This window comes from Pelobates fuscus, chromosome 7 (assembly GCF_036172605.1).
Source record: "Pelobates fuscus isolate aPelFus1 chromosome 7, aPelFus1.pri, whole genome shotgun sequence".
Taxonomy (NCBI): domain Eukaryota; kingdom Metazoa; phylum Chordata; class Amphibia; order Anura; family Pelobatidae; genus Pelobates; species Pelobates fuscus.
In genome coordinates, this window is record NC_086323.1 from 188,436,463 (window position 1) to 188,457,877 (window position 21,415).

The following is a 21,415-nucleotide window of genomic DNA, read 5'->3' on the forward strand; positions in this document are numbered from 1 at the left end:
TTAGAAATTTACCAGTAGCTGCTGCATTTCCCACCCTAGTCTTATACTCGAGTCAATACGTTTTCCCAGTTTTTTTGGGATAAAATTAGGGGCCTCTGCTTATATTCGGGTCGGCTTATACTCGAGTATATACGGTAAGTTATAAAAGTGTCAATTTCTATTGGAATCTGCACTATTTCCAAAATGAAAAAAAGAGGACACACTCGTCCCACATAGCTAAAGCACAAGCTAAAGTGCTTTAGAGGTCTGTAGTGTCCCTTTAAGTCGAAGAGAACGAATGAGACCATATTCAGCTTCTACTATCATGCTTTGATCTCCCCTGATAGGCAGGGGGACAGAATTCATTCACAACCTGGTACCATGGGTTTGTCAATTGTCAGTGTCCTATAAAATTGTATATATGTGTGCATGTCTTTCCCTTCCAATACTTTTTTTTTTTTTTTTTTTTTTTTTTAAGTAAAGCTGCAAGCCTCTTGTACATTCAGTTTGAGCAGCTATTTGTAAATATATTGTTTGTCTGATTTGTGGATGACAGATTCACCTGTATGATGTCTTCTTTCCTTTTATAGGAATGATTTTTTGGAAGTTGTGAATTTCTTAGAAAGCTTAACTGTGAAGAGCGAGGACGAGAAGAGTGAATTTTTCAAGTAAGTTTTGTGTTTATCTTTTTGTTTTGTTCAGGTGAGGGGGATGTTGTCAATAAATTGGGATGTACTTCAGGATGACTTTATTAATGCATGAAATATATAGTAAAATAAAATAGCTTGGCAGCTGCTGCAGTGAGCATTACCCAGATGAGAGGAAGCAGGAATTTTTCTTGCAGTCCTGTCACCCCTCTCTCTGTTCTCCATGTGAGAGCTGAGCGTATCCTGTAAACCAGAGCTGAGCAGAGGATTGTAGGATACGTAGTGCATGCTGCCTGATACAATGGCCGCCAGTGCTCTGTTTTAATAAAAAAAAAAAAAAAAGAGGTCTGCCCGTGGTACCTGCTCCTGTCTGTTCAGGGAGAAACTTTGTTTCAAAGCGGCGAAACACTAATTTTTGACTGTTGAAATTTCACTGACGTTCCAAACCAGTCAAGAGATAAATAGGGACTGCTGTTTCTGTATTCCTCCTCTGTCTGACTTTCTTAGACTCTGAGCGGAGGTACAGTGTCAATCCCAACAGCAGTCAACTGGCTGAGTCTACGGAGGATCTCGAGGGATCCTCCTTGGATCTCAGTGCAGTACTCTTGCAGTGACGTTGGCTCTGCAGAGGACCTGTGGGAACTTTTAGATACACCCCCAATAAAACAATGCATGTTTTTCAATTGGGGTATATCGACTAAACAATGATTTTTATTTATTTTGTATTTGGGCAGTGGAGTGTCCTTTTAAATCACTTTGTTTATGTAGTCCTTTTTACACCTCCTTGACCTGCACAGCCTTCCTAAACATTTCTTTTAAAGAGAGATCTAATGTTTAAACTTACTTTATTGCACTGTCTATTTGAATTTTAAATTTATAAACTCCTGCATTGTCGATGGCCTGCTAGAGCCTGTAGCAGCTTCCTGTGTGTTTGTGGGAGACTTTGGGTCCTTCTGATGTGTTAAGTTCCCTTGGGCATCTACTCAGAAATACAAACTAAGCCCTTGTGCCATCAGGAATTCTTTAAGTAGTCCTCCTGTTTGAGTACAAGCACCATGCATGCAGCAGAGATTATTTCACAATCTTTAAGGATAGTACAGCGAATGATGCACTTTTGACATTCTGTGTCTGTTCAGATGTCTCTTGGATAAAGTGTCTCCTTTGCCAGAAGAGCTGATTTCCTCCCGACTTGTTCCGCTTCTCCTGAATCAGCTGGTGTTTGCTGAGCCCATGGCAGTAAAATGCTTTTTGCCTCATCTTCTCAGGCCAAAACGAGGTAACTGTGACATATCTTTGCAAATTCCTTATGGCGTACAAAAATAGTTTTTTTTACTGGTTTAAGCCGCTCCCGTTGATTTGGCCACATTCTCAACATGTCTGGTGGATACAGAGTTTCATTTGTGCTCAATATTTTTCCCACAGAGAATGTAGTCTTTTAAAAACAACTATTTTATTTTTTTTCTTAGATTTGTTTTCCTTCTTTCTTGTGTTTGCGTGAATAGATATTATGGGAAGAAATCGTGAAGATTGCCTGCTGTCCCCAGCTTTGTTCCAGACCAGAGTCATTCCCATGTTGATGAAAATGTTTGAGGTCCACGAGGAACATGTCCGTGTTGTTCTCCTTACTCATATTGATGCATATGGGGAGTTGTTCACTCTGAAGGAGTTGAAGGACATCATTCTTCCTCAGGTCAGAAAACACAGGGCTTGGGGGAAAACATTTTGACAGAATAGTCCATTCGAGGTGAAGATTCTTAGGACAGAGTGAAAACTATATTACAGATTTCATACGTGGGATACTATTGCGTGAATTAAAATAATTTCTCTATTTACATTACTGGTTGTGAATTGGTTACAGTAGCTCTCCCTATGATATGACTCTAGTGCAATTTCCAAACCAGTCCTCAAGGCACGCCTACCAGTCCAGGATTTAGGGACTACCCATTTGTGTCAAGGTGTTTTTTTGTTGTTGTTTTTTCTACTAAAAACACCTTAGACAAAACTGGGTAATCCATAAATCCTGGACTCGTAGGCATGGCTTAAGAACTGTTTTGGAAACCACGGTTCAGGTATATAACATAAATAAAAATATATTGCATGTATATATTGTATATTTAAAATAAAAAATCTCTATTAAGTTGGAGTCCCACGTCTTCTGATAACTGAGTGACGAGGAAAATTAAGTCAACTCTCCTATCGGCCGTTATCCTATTCTCCGTTATAGAATAGAGAGTCCTTTGGTTGCTGGGGAACATCTGGTGCTCGTGTGTTGGCAGTAAAGCTAGCATGTCGGGGTCATTAGAGAGATATGAAATGCTGGTTAAAGAGCCCTTGTAAGCTGAAAACTCTTTGGTTGAATCGGAAGTGAGCAGCTGTTATTATTTTGTCCTGATTTGGTGAAAGGTATCGGTCTTCAAACCCCGTAGGGCAAACTTACATTTGAGTTTGCTCAGTGTGCTTTATGCTCCATCAACCTGCAATAGGGCAAAACTGTGATGGTGCTCAATCTGACACTTTAAAATGTACTTCAACATACACAATGTCTGCACCCCGTGGTTTCCTCATAAGCTAGTCTTGATTGAAGGATTAAAGACTGCCTTATGAGGAAACCACAGGTGTGCCCAAACATTGTGTATTTTGAAGACTGACTTTACTTGGGATTGGCCTTCCCCATTTGGAGGCACCTTAGTGGGAGTATCCCCAACAGTGTGTGCATTAACTTTTTATTCTCAAACCTTTAAAATGTACTAGCGTTTCAATGTGCGATTTGTACAAACATTATTAAAACAGTATGGGTGCATAGCATAGCTAATGGCTTCTTAGGACAGATAAAAAGGTGTCAAAAAATGTTTTATTAATATTTTTCTTGTTGCAGGTTCTTCTGGGCCTGAGAGACACCAGTGATTTGTTGGTATCTGTCACACTGCGTGGCCTTGCTGCTTTAGTGTGTCTGCTTGGCCCAGAGGTGGTGGTTGGAGGAGGAAGGGTTAAAATCTTCAAAAGCTCTACCCCAGGGTTCACGAAAACAACAGACATCACCCCAGAAGGTAACTGGTATGAAAGACAAGTGATTATTCACTCTAGTATGAAACAATGGGAATTAAAAGTGAATTTCAAATATTACGCCACAATAACCAAACAGGAAAAATGAAGCTATGCTTTTTGCCTAAAATGTGTAATGTTACTTTGAAATCCTATTCATACTGTAGTGAATAACTGTGCTGCTCTATGTATGTTGTTGGATTCACTATTTTTTTTTATTTATTTTTTTTAAATTCATTCTTTTATTCTTCCTAATTTTTTTTTTTATTTTTTTTTATGATTATAAGAAAAAAATATTCCAAAGCTCATTCTAAGAGTTACTGTTTGTCTATGTGGAGGTAGGAAACACAGGCAAACAGACATAGTTGCTGCTATTCAAGAGAAAGGTATTATTGCCGCATTTGGAGATGTGCTTTAACGTGAATTTTAAATTTTCTTCGTAACTATCAGTACTAAACATTCTCGCATGATACACAGCCGAATCAGGCTGAAAATTAGCTAATGATGTTTTTGTTACTATGTTGTGTTTTTCTTTTATGTTACTTGCTCCCCCCTCTTGTATTTGTTTTTGTTTAGGATAAGTAATTCTTTCTGTACTGTACATATTCTCATTAACGCTAACCTTGTTGATCTTTTAAAGTAACACTACACACATGTAAAGCAGTTTAGAAATGTGCCAAAGACAACAGAAATTGTCACTATATTTGGAGGAAGAAACATCTCCCTGGCTGTCAATCAGACAAACTAGGAGGATTTCTTATGCTTCTAAGAGGTATGCAGAGCTAAGCTAAAGAGCACCTGCCTCTCCCCCTTCTCAATGAGCTGTGTTACAGCTCATTGAGAAGAAGAAAGCTGTTATTGGAAGCATGTGAAGAAGAAAGCATGTGCGATGATTGGAATATTTCACAGCCCAGGTTGAAAGTCTAGGATGGAAAAAAGGGAGGGCTTCCAAAGGCTGCAGACCATATCTGCAGCTTTTGCAAGCTGTTTTTAGATATATACTCAAAAAACATGCATAAATGCGTGCATGTTTTTATGGGGGGTATATCTAAGAAATTGTTAAAAAAAAAAAAAAATTATTTTATTTTTTTATTTATTTTTTTTCCCCAGTGGAGTGTTCCTTTAAAGCTACACTATTATTTGCTGGGTTTTTGCATTTCCAATATGGCCAAAGGTGTCATGTCCGCAGAAGCACCCAGGGCAAGTAAGACAAGGGAGGAATGATTGTCCATATTCTGTCTCAGTTCGGCTGCACCAAAAGAGTCAAAGGCAACTTGGCATTGCCAAATCCTGCATACCGTGTAAAAAATATTTTGGACAGATGACGAGGAACTGAAACATCAAGTATCTCAAGCAGTAAGACTGGAGCTTGGGGAGGTGGAGTTCTCACCTAAGCTTTTCTGATTATGGTGTTTGGCATGTCCCTTGAAGATTGTGATAATAGATTTATGGTTGAACTTAAGCGGATTGCTTGAGCAGAAAAAAACGTGGAGCTAAAATATTGAAGATGTTTTAATGTCCAAATACATTGTCACCATTTTACATGCGTCTTAGAAAATAATGCAACTATTTTTGTTCTGTCGTAAACAGGCACATCTAATATGTGTACAAATACACTCTCTAGATCTGAATAGATTGTAGACTTGAACAAATCCCTGTGCAGTTCCAGAGTAGCAGTATCTCTTGTGTTTTAATAAACTTGGTTTGTCTTTCTAATTGCAACATTAATATATTTTGATAAATGTGGTTCCCACCTCAAATTGCCATAACGGTAGGGTTTGATCAATTTGAGACAACACTTAAGACTTATTTAGCAGTGGGAAAATCATTTCTCTATTTCTCCCCATAACCTTATTTCTATAGGAGAAAAAAAGAATAAAAATAAACAAAGGGTTGCTCCAATCAAAAAGTTAGTTTTAGTAAAAAAATTATATATAAGAAAACTCCCCTGCGATCCCCAGCCTAGGCAAAGTTCTCCTTGCTGCCCAATCTATCTTGTTGATGGAAACCATGCATTTCTGGGAAGTTACTCTGTACATGTTGAACTTCTCACGCCCCTAGTGGCTGACTTCGGACGAAAACAGATCCAATGTTAATGCAAAGTATGCGAACACTTGGTGTATGTCCAATTCTTCTCTATAAAAAGATTTAGATTGAGTGCTTCTCATCTTTGAGAAGCATTTTATTGAAACTTATCAAGATTATTAAATCCACGATATGCAGATCGGGCTACAGTGATGAATGTGCCTCTCAGCTAAAAAAAAATCTATATAAGAAGTAAAATATAAATGTGTGTGTGTGTGTGTGTGTGTGTGTGTGTGTATATATATATATATATATATATTTTTTTTTTTTTTTGTGGGTGTGTTCAGGGCATAGAAAACCGTAATGACAGTATATAACTTATACCATATTTAAAAAAAAAAAAAAAAGAAAATATGAAACAGTCGGTTGTGGTGTGCCGAAACCGACGATGCGGTAGGCCTGTAATAAAAGAGGGCAAAAAGAGTATACCATACAACATTTATACAGCCTACAATGACAGTCATATAGCATATATCACATGTTCATGTTACAAAAAGCTTCACAAATTTCCTGTATTGGATGGGGTATGTATCTGGTATATGCTGATGAATTCCATCGTACCAATGTCTTGATAATATGTACCGGTATGTTTCTGCTGGAAGCAGTGGTGGCTGCTCCAAAGCAGAAGGAGTGTCTTGAGTAGTGGGATGGATTAAGACCTGACCTAGCCAGCAATACTCTAATGTAGAGCATGACTTTACTAGTGGCGAAAGCATTGCCATGTAAGGTAAACAAAAGTTGGTCAGGAGAACCTGGAACAATGGTTAGGAATTTATCTAGTACTTGTACCTGGCACCATTTGTTGCTAGTAGGGTAATAGGGGACATTTACCAGTTGATACCTCAGTGTGGTTTTAGTGTGGTTGAGGGATAGGTATAGTATGTAGTGATCTTGTATTTTGACAGTCTGGGATCTCTTAAAGACATCTTAGGAGGTGATGTTTGTAGTGGTAAACTCTCTGGGTCTGAGGAACCCATAGAAAGCGAAAAGGGGTTGTATCCATGAGGTCTGAGGTTAATGATTGGAAGAGTGGACTATGATTAGGTGATCTAGAAGATGGTGGTATGGGGTTTGATTTTTTTAATGCCTTTTAGTATGGTTGTGATTTGATAGGATGATAGAAAACTGGTTGTTTGGCCAAAGTGTAAGTATATGGTGTTGTATATAATTTGATGGTATTGTAAGATAACTTTAATTTAAGGTGGCAAAAAGAAGTGAAAGCTACAATAGTTTCAATTGAATGTTTATTTACAACCTGAAAGTCCAACAAGAATCTGTTCTAAATACAGAATGCCCTGTCGTATGACTTCTCGTATTGAAGTATTGTCAGACAAAGCTAATTGTGAAAGGAGTCTGCCATGAGTTAACAGATCTCCGAATCCCACGTCATGTCCTGCCATGACGGAGCCTGGGTAGCCACCAGAGCTGGCGGCGGTAATGCTTTGTGGAATTCGTGAAATTGAAAGTGAGACAAATGATCAGCTGCTACATTTTGAATGCCAGGAATATGCACACATACCAAGAAGAAATTATAGTTAGCCGCCAGCTAAGTCAATTTCCTCAGAAGCTCATCATGATCAGAGATTTAGAACGACCTTATTAATTATATGGCAGGTGGCTAAGTTGTCCGAAAATAAACTCACCGCCTGACCTGACCATGCTGTTCCCCATGCTACTGCAGCAGCTTCAGTAGGATAGAGCTCGAACAGGGCAGAAGTGGTGGAAAAACCTGGTACATTGTACACTTCTATAGGCCAAACCCCCCCCAAAGCCAATTATCACCAAAAATAGCCGTAAAGCCTGACCTGCATCTGTAAGAATTGTAAGGGAGTCAGAGGTAAATAAAAGGGATAAACATGCTTTTCCCATTCCTTCTCATGAGAAATTCCTGCCACATGCGTAAATCCGAGGTAGCCGGAACGTCTAGTGAAATGCGGAAAATACCAGACTAAAAGCCGGGAAACAGATTGAGTAGTCTAGAAATGAAAGCCCTGTCCTATGGGATAATTTCCATGGCAAAGTTGAAGGAGCCTAGTAGAGACTGTAATTCTGTACGATTTCAAGATCCAGCAGAGAGATATAGATCGATGCTGGATAGGATGCGCTCAATCTTATCTCTAGGCAAACTGGCAAGCATATTAACCGAATCTAGTGTGATAACCAAGAAATTAATCAATGTGTCGGGTCCTTCTGTCTTATATAGGGGGGAGACTGGGACCCCAAGGGTATTGGAATAGCTGGATTGTGGTTCTCAGGCTACTAGGTGGAAATACGTTACTCTCAATAGTCAAGAAGTCATCTAAATAGTGAATAACTGTGGGGCATCTACAGACAGTGAGCCATAGCCAGCATAAAGTCTCAGGGAAGGTATACAAAATCCTGGGGCTACTTTTTGCACTAAAAGTGAGACGAGTGAAAAATAAGAACCTTGCTGCTTAACACTGTGTAGATGCCACAAAGAAGGATGGATTGGGAGGAGCTTGAAGGCGTTAATGATGTCCGTGTTACTGAGCCATGCCCCCTTCCCTGCTGTCATAATTGCGTCAAAGACTTTATCAATAGTAGCATACTGCAGGGAAATTCCTCCGAAGGAATGAGAGAGTTCAGACTGGGGGTCATGGAAGAGCGGGGAGCAGAGAGGTGGACAATCAACCTTTGCTTGGCTGAACTTTTACCAGAGACCACCCCAATAGGGTTAGTTCTCCATACTGAGAAAGGTGGGTAATTGAATTACCCACGTAGGAGACCATGATCAAATTCAATCTGCAACAGATCGTTTACCGCTATTGGATTGACAAGGGAGGACAGTAGGTTCTTACATTCTGCAATGCCGAATGGCATGTAAAGGATTCCCGTATGGAACCCTTTCCGTGAATCCCGTCACCAAAATCTCCACCAAGTGGGGTGAGGGATGGTTCTGTAGTAAGTCTGTGAAACAAGTCACATTAATTGAGTGAGCTAGGTTGATGATATTAGGGTTCTGTAGTAGACCAATACATTTACCAGTCAGGGTGCCTGAGCGACCAGTAGGTTCTGAAGTAACCAATCCAGATGGTGCCACTGGCCTATCACTAGCATCCAAACGGTCCAGCCTATCCATGATCCGTCCCAATGAGGTCAAGACTGATGACAGGACGGCCTGGAGGTCGGATGACTGGGCACCACTGGGGCCCTTGCCAGCCCTGGTATTATCCGTTTTGGTATTGAGTAGTTTATAGAATTCTGCTTTCCTGGCAGTGGCAGGGTAGAGACAATTCCTGCCTCTTAATTTGGCCGTGATCCTAGGATCTGAGGATCCCGGACCTAAGGAAAGACAGGCTAGCATTGTCCCCTCCATGAGAGGGAGAGCTGGACCTTGCGGGAGTGCTGGGAATTGACAAATCCTCAATAGCTTCTGGTAGTTAAGACATGCTAGAATAGGACAAAAGATTCATAAGTAACCAAAGTGATAACGTACTGGCTAGTTTATATAATGCCAAGTGGCGAAAAAATTATCTAATAATTGAGAGGGGAGCTCTTACTAATTGCCAAGTGGCATGAGAGGCTCCAGCTATGCGTTGGCCAGAGGGGATTTTGTGGCCACTGAAATTGTGGCGGGGTAGCTGAATCTCGGTGACCAGTAAAGCAAAAGATAGCACGGGAGTGACAGGGGGAGGCCCTCTCTATACCACCATGCGAGGTGACTAACAATGAGGTGGCCGTTGGGTGCGAGTACCTCCAAGCATGAGGATGGGTGTTGGCCTCGCGGGACCACTAAGACTTAGGTTTCAGAGTCCACTTATTTAGTTTATCTAGCCGTCTTGCCTATCAGCCAGTAGACAAAGTCTAACCCTAGTGGTAGTTGCAGGACGGGGAGGGGGGGGAAGTAAAACAACCACTGGGTACACCTATCAGATGAATATAGAGTAAAAAAGAGTAGATGAAACCCGAGTAATACCTACGAGAGTAATAGCAATCCTGTAGTACCTATAATGTGACTGTAAATAGTAGTAAAACCAACATAAAACAATATGGGCCACCTACATAATTACATAAATAATTTCATAAATATACACAGACTTCAAATATATAAATATGTATATATATTTCAATTATACGTGCATATTTATGTTATATTTTTACATAATTCAGTAATTTTATTGATTGCAATTTGGAGAACCTGCGTGACAACTCAGGCCGAAAGTCTAGATAATTTAATTTGCTATCACTGTGTGTAACCCTGTAACTTTCTATGACACCCTAAAACCTGTACATGGGGGGTATTGTTTCACTCGGGAGACTTTGCTGAACACAAATATTAGTGTTTCAAAACAGTAAAACCTATCACAGTGATGATATTGTCAGTGAAAGTGAAGTTTTTTGCATGTTTCATACACAAACGGCACTTTCACTGATGATATTGTTGTGATATGTTTTACTGTTTTGAAACACTAATATTTGTGTTCAGTGAAGTTTCCTGAGTATTACAATACCCCACATGTAGAGGTTTTATAGTGGTTTTTGAAAGTTACAGGGTCAAATATAAGGCTTGATTTTCCTTTTCAACCTTTTGTTCAACCTTTTTTAGTAGCCACTTAGTCACAAACACTGGCCAAAGGTAGCATTTATATTTGTTTGTGTGTTAAAAATGCAAAAAACAAGTATGAACGCTAACTTTGGCCAGTGTTAGTGACTAAGTGGCTACTAAAAAAATGCTGGGCATACCCCATATTGAATACCCTGGTTTGTCTACTTTAAAAAAATATGTACATGTAAGGTGTGATTTCAGGATTTATGACAGATAAGTGTTAGAATGTCACTATTGATAAATTTTAAAAATATATATTTTGAAACCGCAATGTCCTACTTGTACTTCTAGCCCTATAACTTGCGCAAAAAAAAAAACATGTAAACACTGGGTGTTTTTAAAGGATAAAATTTTGAATCTATTTAGCCATTTTTTTTTCATTAGCGTTTGTAGATCAGTAAAAGATTTTTTTTAAATATTTTTTAAATAAAATATATGACATGATACAAATAATGGTAGGTAAAGAAAGCCCTTCTTGTCCTGAAAAAAACAATATATAATTTTGTATGGGAACTGTAAATGAGAGTGCGGAAAATTACAGCTAAACACAAACACCACAAAAGTGTTAAAACAGCTCTGGTCCTTAACGTACAACATGGCCAAAACTATATATATATATATATATATATATATATATATATATATATATATATATATATATATATATATATATATATATATATATATATATATATATATATATATATATATATATATATATATATATATATATATATATATATATATATATATATATATATATAATTTTTAGACTTGAGAAAGGGAGGTTCTCCTGAAATTCTGTTAGTCCAATAAAAAAGGTATTACAAGATACAAATTGTATCTGTTTTTTACATACATACATAGATAAATGAAAAAATAATAAAAATAGTCTTGTTTGCATCCATTACCCAGGCTGTTTTTAGTAAACATTCATGCAGAAGACTTTTCTGTGTTTATTTCAGTCCTTTAGATTTGTCCTGGTAATGGCTCTACTGGGAGCCCAGTAATCTCTTGTAGAGAAGCATTGAGTCACAGAGCAGCAGCTGGTGCAATAACGCAGATAAAACATGGAATGAGTTGACATATTTCTGTTTTACTCTAAGAATAAAAGAATCCTGAAACCCTGGTCCTGTTTCCATGAATGCAGTATCAGAATGCTAACTGGCTCTGTAGATGTATTCATAGCAGAGTTCTGCCAGCTGTAATGTCATCTGTGAGAACTGGTTAATCTAGGGAACCACTATAGGCACCCAGACCACTTCAGCTTAAGGAAGTGGTCTGGGTGCCAGGTCCATTTAGGATTAACACTTTCTGCTGTAAACATAGCAGGCGCTTCTGCGTTTCTCACTGTGATTTTCACAGTGAGAAGACGCCAGCGTCCATAGGAAAAGGAGGAGGAGAGTTCCCCGCGCCGAGGGAGCCCGGCGCTGGAAAAAAGCCTGGCGGGAGGGGGACCCTGAGGGTGGGGGCACCCTCAGGGCACTATAGTGCCAGAAAAACATACTTGTTTTCCTGGCACTATAGTGGTTCTTTAAGAAGTGCCAATTGGTTCCTTAATTTCCTTATTGAAGTCTTTTAAACTGTATACGAGGGGCATAAGAACAGGACAAAGCATTATAAAAAATACTGAAAACCTAATAAGATCTCTCTGGAACAATTTACTGTGCCCATAATGCACTGTTTGCCGTGATTTAAGGTCATATAGTCAGCAGAAAGTTAAATGATTGGTTTATTTACTTCCACATTGCAGAAGCTGCACAGGACAGTGATTTGCAGCAAATAGATCTGTTATTTTTATTTTATTTATACCTTATGTTATTTATGCATTACAAAAAAGACGGCTCCAGCTTGGAGTATCTCATTAAGGTTTAGGGTTTTTTTTATCGATTTTGACCTATTTTTGTCTTTAAGATCAGCAATAGGAATACGAAAGGTAGAACTCGATGGACTTAAAACAAAGTTGACAAAGTGCGAAGCCTCGGTTAAGCTCAGTTTCCTTGATTAATGTGTCATTACCAGACCCCACAAAATGCAGTAAAATATGCCAGATAACTCCTCTCAACCAACCAGGAACCTCTCATTCTAGTATATGGTTTCTTCCTGTTCAGTTTCATGAATGGAATTGTTAATTGCTTTCTCCCGAGCAGAGGAGAAAGCTCTTGTTCACGTTAGTTGGCCCCTCCACATTATCAATCTGTGCTTCGTCCAATGGTATACACTGTGGATTGGCTAAGAGTGATGAGGGCTATTTTGATACTAATGGGGCACTCTAAGCACAAAAACAACTTTTGCTGAAAGGGATTCTATAGTACTAGAAAAAAAAAAAACACGTTTTCTTGGCACTGTAGGCTCCTGCAATGCCCCTCTACCTCGCGCCCTCCCTCGCGCGGTGCTGGAGGGGTTAAAACCCCTTCAATCACTTACCTGAATCCAGTGGCAATGCCCATTAGGATTTCCCCTTATAGGAAAGCATTATTCAAGCTATGGTAAAAAATCTGTTAACCGAGCAGGCGTTAAAAACTTTGAATGCAAGCACGCTGTGTTGTCACATCTGGCTGAAAATGAAACCATTTTTTCATGTAAGCTGTGTGAGTCACATGCATGGGAGGTGTGACAAGGGCTGCATAAAGTGATTTAACTCCTTAATGGCAGAGAATAGAGTAATGAGACAATAGGGGCATGGTCTATACACTAAAATGCTTAAATTAACATTAAAGGGACACTATACTCACCAGAACAAATACAATACGCTGTAGTTGTTCAGGTGACTATAATCCTTCCCTTCAGGCTTTTTGCTGTAAACACTGTGTGCAGCACTGACATTCAGTGTCTCCACCCTTTCCATGGAGACACTGAACTTTCCTCATAGTGATGCATTGATTCTAGGAGAAGATGCTGGGCTATGTTTGACTTGTGCTGCCTCCTTGACAGTCTCAGACAATCGTATGGGAAATCATTTTGATTGGCTCAGAGAAACGGGCCAAACGGGCAGATAAGGGGCAGAGTCAGCAGCTGCAGACTTTAATACAAGTAAGATTTGACTATATTTAGGGAGGACCAGGGTGGACTAGCTGGTGATTTTAACACTATAGGGTCAGGAATGCATATTGCTGTTCCTGACCCTATAGTGTTCCTTTAATTTGTTTTATAATGCATTTAGTCTAGAAAATATATTAACTGTAGAAATATTTGTCCTCCTATGTGACTTTCACACTTTCATTTCATACCATGGTATCATACGTAAGACATGAAACAATAATTGGTGGGCAGTGAGGTCATTATTATTTAATGTTTGTTGATATATGATTTCAGGGTCTTGTTGTTTAGTATATTTAGCATGGTTGAGGGTCCATTTTAGGGCAGCACTAAAATGAATCTTGGATTTTTCTTTGAAGGTATTCCCAGTACATCTGTTCATTCTCCTCCAGACTGGATATAAGTGTATGAACCTTGAAAAGCAATTACATGTTATGGATCAATGGGACGTCTTTACATCTCGGCATTATCTCATCATGTGTCACCATTTCATCCCCTCAGCATTACTCTGTAGAGTATCTCCACTTTATGCTGGAAATTGCACTGAAACTGTATGACCTCTTACCTGGTCTCGTAGTCTGATATGCATAGAACGTCTCATCTTCTCTAAACAAGACGGTCATTTTCTTCCCTTTGTTTCTACTCCATCCACTGAAATGCTATTCTATAAATATCCTCCTGCTTTTCTGAAGAACTACCTAATCACGTTTCTCTTAAGACATGCCATCGTGCAGTTCTTGGATACTGACTTCTTCCATTCCATTTCCAATCAAAAATATCTGTTGCTTGCATTGTTGGTTATCTGCCGGAACATCTTATGAATGGACCATAAGTCATTTTCTCTTCTACATTGCTCCTTCTTGCTTCACTTTTTTATGTGATGTTTGATCTATAGATTACTCGTGAACTTGGTAGACAAGTACTGTTTTGACCGTGACGTTACTTTAAACAATGCCTAACGATCAGATAAATCATGGGATTACTCGTGAGGACAGGATCTCTGTCTTATGTCCCCAACAATCCAACAGAAATTACTCCAAAACGCTACTTGTGGTAAAATTGTTTTATTCAGTCAAATGAATGTCCTGGCAGTATTTTGACTTGGCAAGGTTATTTGTAAGGACAACTAACCTTACTGGACTGAAATGTTGCCAGGTCAGTCAATTTACTGAATCAAAGAACTATGCCAAATATGGGGTATTAGGGTAATTTCTCAGTTACATCAGTCTAAACACAGATTTTCACTGGATGTGTATTTATTTTGGGCGCACACGCACATTTTGTCAAAAGATTTTGCATTGTTTTGTGTTCATGTAATTGTGTCTTCTCTTTTCATACTGTGTGTTAGCAAACTAAAAATAATTTATTTTATTATTTAGCGCCAGGGGAAGGACTGGTTATTTATTAAACATTGTAACTTGCATTAGATTAGAATTTCTACATAGTTTGTGTACATTGGGATGATTAATCAAGATAAATGTCGCCACTTCTAAAATGTTACAAATTTATTCACCACACAACATTAATGCAACACTTTAGTTTTAGGAATACAAAAATGTATCCCTAGCACCAAATTGTCCCTCTGTCCCTATTCAAGAAAGTAATTCACTTACTTGGTTCCAGTGCCAATGACAAACTGTGAATGTGCAGGAAGCACGTCTAGTAGACAGCCACTAGAGAAAATTTTAGCAATGTTTTACCTGCACCCAAACCACTTCAAGCTACTATTTTTACGTCTCACGTAATATTTTATGAAAATGTGAGTTTTTGATGTTTCTATTAAGATTTTGCTGATGTGCAATTGATAGTTTCTGTGTATCAATGTTTTTTATTATAGACCGAATTAAAATGGAAATTCTAAAATCCCACAATTATTTATTTGTGTGTGTGTGTGTGTGTGTGAAAGGGATGCTGTAGGGCAAGCATGTCAAACTCCCGGCCCATGGGCCGCATGCAGCCCACAAGGACCATCTTTGCGGCCCAGCGAGCTGCTAGTATAGACTGGTGTTATAGCAGAGTAGGCACCTGCTTTCCCCACATTGCAGATGCCTACTCTGCTAAAACGTACCCGCCGGGGAGGAGAGCTAGCGAGGGAGCTCAGTGTTCCTGCTCCCTCGCGCACGTCGTCTGTAGTAAGGCGGGCAACGGAATATGACGGCATATTCCGGCACCCGGCATCACTAAACAGTGAGGAGCAGAGAGAAGATCCCCAGGGAGATGCCCCACACCGGCTCCAAAAGGTAGGGAGCAATAAAGAAAAGTGTGTGTGAGTGTCTGTCAGTAAGTATGTGTGTGTGTGAGCGGGAGGATCAGATTTGGCACAGGTTGGTAGAGGGGGGGACTGGTATTTAGTAGAGGGGGGGTGCTGGTTTTTTTTTTTTTTTTGGTATGCAGGTACGTACAACAGTGCCTGTTTCGCCCCAACGGCATCAGCAGGCTCGATTTTCATAGTCATATTATAACAGTTGTGGCATGTTGAGTATGCATACATTTTTAAATGAATAAGATAACGATACAGTAAACAATACAGTAAACAAGCTATAAGCAAAATGGTTTAAGTTAAATTAGCATAACTGGTTTGTGGCATCACGGTGAAGTCACCAGGCTTGTATTCTAATAAGAAAACATTAATATAAGATTCGCTTGCCTCGTTTTTCACACCATTTATACATAATAAAGTGAATAAGCGATTTGCGGCACGTCGCCCGCTGGGTTAGTATTACTAACATGTATAGTCACAATGGTATCACCCGGCTTGTGTCTTTAACCCCTTAAGGACACATGACATGTATGACACGTCATTATTCCCTTTTATTCCAGAAGTTTGGTCCTTAAGGGGTTAAACATCTATGCTTGTTCTGAGTAGTGTTTGTCTATTGACATCTCAGCTTATGCATATTTATACATTTAAGTGAGTAATACAGGCTGGTTCTAGGTACTCCACATTAGCTTGCTGGTCGGCTGCAAGTTATTGCATTGAAGAGGTATGTAGCATAGGTGGGCAACGAGCCTAAACTAAAACAAAATATATACGCTTTTATACTTTTGTGCCTTTATATCGCTGGTTCAGTATTCTGGAGTCAGAGTCCCTGGGGACAATCTAAAGTGCAGCGCATTGTTAGGAAAGCTAAATGTTGCATGCGAGAGTGGCACATGAAGGCTAGAAGACACCTCCGCATAGAAGCCTGCCTACCAGCGAGTTACTGTCGGCTGTCACAAGAGAAACATTGTACTTAGTATGATACGGAATCCGCGTAGCCCCATAAGAAATCTCTGACTGTAGATCATCGCTGACTAGCGAACATATAGTTATTACGCTAACTTGGAGAGCAGAAAATCAGTTATTAACTTTGTATTTTACAAGCTTATCTGAAACAGCTATTTATAAGGGTTAAATAATAAGAATATACTGCAATTGAGACAATATTCCGCTTCATAAACTAGCCCTGACGTTTGTAAGTTTGTGCACCGCCAAACATTATGTGGGTGTTAGACTATAAGCAAAAACACAGTGGTATCGTTGTCATTTCGTTAGGCCTGTGAACATGGGTTGCTATATCATAGATGTCACTGTGGCCAGCACGAAGCACGGTGATGTAAAAGTAACCTAAAGTCCTCTGAGATAAGTCAGAAACAGTCACAAATAAAAACAGTGGGAAATGTGGGGTGCTTATCTCATCTGTGGTGACAAGTGTCCCGGTCATCCAACTCCTGCTAGAGGTATTAGGATTTAAAAGCCTCTGTGAACACAGACTTGCAGCATTCTATATGTCGGGGTTAACTTTGGCAGTCTGTATGAGAGCCATGCGGCTGGCTGTGGTTTGGGGTCAGATTTGGCAGTCTATAGGACTGTTGAAGCTGTCTTGGTAGTTGGTCGGGCAAAAATGTGGTATTGTGGGCTGTTGTGGGTACTATGTATAGATTTCTTCCCAGTGCTCAGTGTTGTATCATATTTACCTTGGAGTGAGTGAAGTCTTGCCCTTAAGAGGTGACTGCCGCATAGGTCTTGTCCGGTATCCAGGTGTGGGTAGCCGGGGTGTTATTAGCCGGCCCGCCCTGGGTGAGAGGTATATGATGCAGTCCCAGAGTCCGCAGTAGGGCCTGGGCTTCCTGTATGTCTTGGATGATGTGTGTGGTCGTCCCTTGTGCTACTGTCAGCGCCCTGGAGGAACGCCAGCGATATTCAATGTTTTGGAGCCGGAGCATTGTGGTGAACGGCTTAAGTGTTCTGCGGTGTGTTTTTTTTTTTATACTGTTCTTTTTAAAATAAACCTACATTTCTATTTTTTTTTTTTGTGGCCCACATAAACTTACATTTTGTTTATGTGGCCCATGCCAGACTTTGTTTGACATGCTTGCTGTAGGGGGTAGTCAGCCTTCATTTCTTTTGCAAGAGATTTAGTTCAACAAATTGTCAGGATTTGCAGCTTCTGCAGGGGGCTTTGCAAGATCAGGAAATGGCATTCTGGGAGAAAACATCCCATAAATATCCCATAAATGCCTAATGACTGTAGTTTCCTTTATGAGAAAGCAGCACACATACATTATTTTGTGGAATAGCTGCTTTGAATGTCTTGGGTAACAGTTGTGAAAAGTGGTATATCATACAGTAGTTTAGAAATCTTTATAGAACTACAGCTGAAATTGTAGACCTGTCTTTTTGTTGTCGGCTATATTTACATTATACATTAAAACCTGATACACAGGAGAACAGTGACATTAAAGGGACACTCTAGGCACCAAAACAACGTTTGCTTAATGTACCCGTTTTGGTGTGGAGATCATGCTTCTGAAGTTTCACTGCTCAATTCTCTGCTATTTAGGAGTTAAATCGCTTTTGTTTCTGCAGCCCTAGCCACACCTCCTCTGGCTGTGACTGACACAATGGATTTATTTTCAATCAGATGTTGACTTGCTTTAAAAGTTTGTATCTCTTGCTCTGTAAATTGAGCTTTAATTACATACAAGAAGCTCCTAGCAAGCCATTAACAGAGCAGGAGATAAGAAATAGCAAATTAAACAGAATTTGCAATAAAGGAAGTGTAAACATTAGATGACTATTAACCCCTTAACACCGCAGCCAAATGTACAAGTTGTGAACGAAACAAAACGTAAACAAAACCTGGTATTTGCGCTAAATGTCTGTCCAACCGTAATTCACCTCTTTCATATTAAATGCACCCCCCTTATTATATATAATTTTATTCAGGGGAAACAGGGCTTTCATTTAATATCAAATATTTAGCTATGAAACATAATTTAATATGAAAAAAATGGGAGAAAATAAGATTTTTTTTTAATTTTTTTTAGTTCTACATGACATTTTAACTGTCAATGTCATAATACTGTTTGCTTTTACTGCAATAAAATACACATATTTGTATTCAGCAAAGTCTTACGTGTAAAACAGTACCCCCTATGTACAGGTTTTATGGTGTTTTGGGAAGTTACAGGGTCAAATATAACGCGTTACATTTGAAATTGAAATTCGCCAGATTGGTTACGTTGCCTTTGAGACTGTATAGTAGCCCAGGAAATAAATTTACACCCACAATGGCATGCCATTTGCAATAGTAGACGACCCAAGGTATTGCAAATAAGGGATGTCCAGTCTTTTTTAGTAGCCATTTGGTCACAAACACTGGCCAAAGTTAGCGTTAGTATTTGTTTGTGTGTGAAAAATGCAAAAAACGCCAATTTTGGCCAGTGTTTGTGACTAAGTGGCTACTAAAAAAGACTGGACAAACCCCATTTGCAATACCTTTGGCTGTCTACTATTGCAAATGGTATGCCATCATAGGGGTAATTTTCATTCTTGGGCTACCATAGGGTCATAAAGGCAACGTAAGCAATCTGGCGAATTTTAATGTGAAAAAAATGAAACACAAGCCTTATATTTGACGCTGTAATTTTTGAAAACACCATAAAACCTGTACATGAGGGGTACTGTTGTACTCGGGAGACTTCGCTGAACACAAATATTTGTGTTTCAAAACAGTAAAAAGTATTGCAGCAATAATATCGTCCGTGTAAGTGCTGTTTGTGCGTGAAAAATGCAAAAAAGTCACTTTTACTGGCGATATCATGGTTGTAATACATTTTACTGTTTTGAAACACTAATATTTGTGTTCAGCGAAGTCTCCCGAGTAAAACAGTACCCCCCATGTACAGGTTTTATGGTGTCTTGGAAAGTTATAGGGTTAAATATAGTGCTAGCAAATTAAATTCCCTATACTTTCGGCATGGGTGGTCAGGCAGGTCCCGCTAATTGTAATTAATTAGGATACCTAATTATGTAAAATTATTACATAAATATTATATATAGTGATATATACGTATATATTTATGTATATAGATATATATTATTTCGTTCTACGTGTATTTTGATATAAATATATATATTAATATCACAATACAGTTAGAACGAAATAAAACACATCTATATATTTTTTAATATTTTATTTTTAATAATTATTTTTTATTTTTTTACGTATTTACATTTTTTTTTAATATTTATAAATATATATATATATATATATATATATATATATATATAACAATAATTATATATATATATTTAATCAGTATCAGTCTACGTGTAATTTGATATTAATATATATATATATATATATATATATATATATATATATAATTATATATATATATATTAATATTAAAATACACCTAGACGTTATGTGTGTGTGTATATATATATATATATATATATATATATATATATATATATATATATATATATATATATATATATATATATATATATAAACATTATTTAAAGTCCCCAGCACTCACGTGTACCATAAGCCAATGCCGGGCGCCAGTCCAAAGCTCCAAAATGATAACTGATCCAAATGAAATAGGCTGCTCTCCGGACTTAAAAAATTAAATTTTTATTAAAGTTGATTAAAAGCTACGACCAACGTTTCGGTCCCCGTTTGGGACCTTCTTCAGGGTCAAAATTCAGCAGGACAAGTATAAGTATATATATTTTTTTTTTTTTACACTTGTTTAACTTATTTAAATTTTATTTTCAGCCAGCAGGGGGACCAACTGTCATTACAGTTGGTCCCCCTGCTGGCAATACAGAAGCCAGCTATCCCGGCCATGTGATTGTGAGGTCCTCGCAAGGACCTCACTCTCACATGACCGGGAGGGACCGGAGGAGGAAGATGTGCCGCGGGGGGGTTCCCTGGGAGTCCCCCCAACCGCGATCGCCGGCGTGGGACCGCCGGCGACCGGGTAAGTTACTAAAAACCGGAGGGCGTGGGGGGGCGGAGCTAGCAGCCGAGCCGGCAAGACGCATGAATCCCGAGCTCCGACGAAACTGAAGCTAAAACGCCTCAAAATCTTGATTTTTACCTCCAGAAACCGGGGAAAAAGCTGCTAAAGACCCAGCACACTATGGGCAAACACTCCCGAAAGCCCCGAAGCTCGCCCGCGGGACATACCCGGGACATCGGGCAACTCCTGACCCAGGCCTGTAGGCCCAAAATGGCGGACGTCCTCCACAACATGGGGCTGGAGTCACTCTCTGTCTCGGAGGACGACTACATGAGCGATGTGCCGACTACAATGCCCCAAAAGAAGCACCATACAGCTCCACTGAAGCAGTCAAACCCACCTCTAGCGACTAAGGCCGACTTAACAAGCATGGTGGCTGACTTAAAGGCCTTCTTCACGGCTGAAATGGCGGGACTCAAGACAGAGCTGAGCACGCTAGCAGCCCGCATGAGTGCCACGGAGGAGGCGACACAGGACCTGAGCGCCCGACAAGCTACCACGACGGAGCAAATGCTAGGGCTCACGGCCACATGTTCTCAACTGGACGCCCGGGTGGGGCAACTAGAAGACATGGCGCGGCAAAGAAACATCAAGGTGAGGGGAATCCCTGACAGTGTGAAGGCGGACGAACTTCCAGCTCTCATAAAAAGACTATTGCAAACCGTTCTACCGGCCAAACAGGCCAAAGGTTTGACCCTGGATTGCCTATTCCGTCTACCAGGGCGCCCAAACAACGTCCAAGCCTCCGCAAGGGATG

At 39.4% G+C, this 21,415-nt stretch overlaps 1 protein-coding gene across 2 annotated transcripts in view; it reads left to right on the plus strand.

Annotated features, from left to right (window-relative positions):
- Nucleotides 1-21,415, plus strand: part of SCYL3 (SCY1 like pseudokinase 3) — a 72,029-nt gene that overhangs the window by 38,963 nt on the left and 11,651 nt on the right. For both annotated transcript variants that reach the window (XM_063426980.1, XM_063426981.1), the window contains 4 exons: nucleotides 570-647; nucleotides 1,763-1,902; nucleotides 2,129-2,316; nucleotides 3,502-3,673. In XM_063426980.1, coding sequence (XP_063283050.1) covers nucleotides 570-647; nucleotides 1,763-1,902; nucleotides 2,129-2,316; nucleotides 3,502-3,673 — 578 coding nt within the window. The remainder of the gene's footprint in view (nucleotides 1-569; nucleotides 648-1,762; nucleotides 1,903-2,128; nucleotides 2,317-3,501; nucleotides 3,674-21,415) is intronic.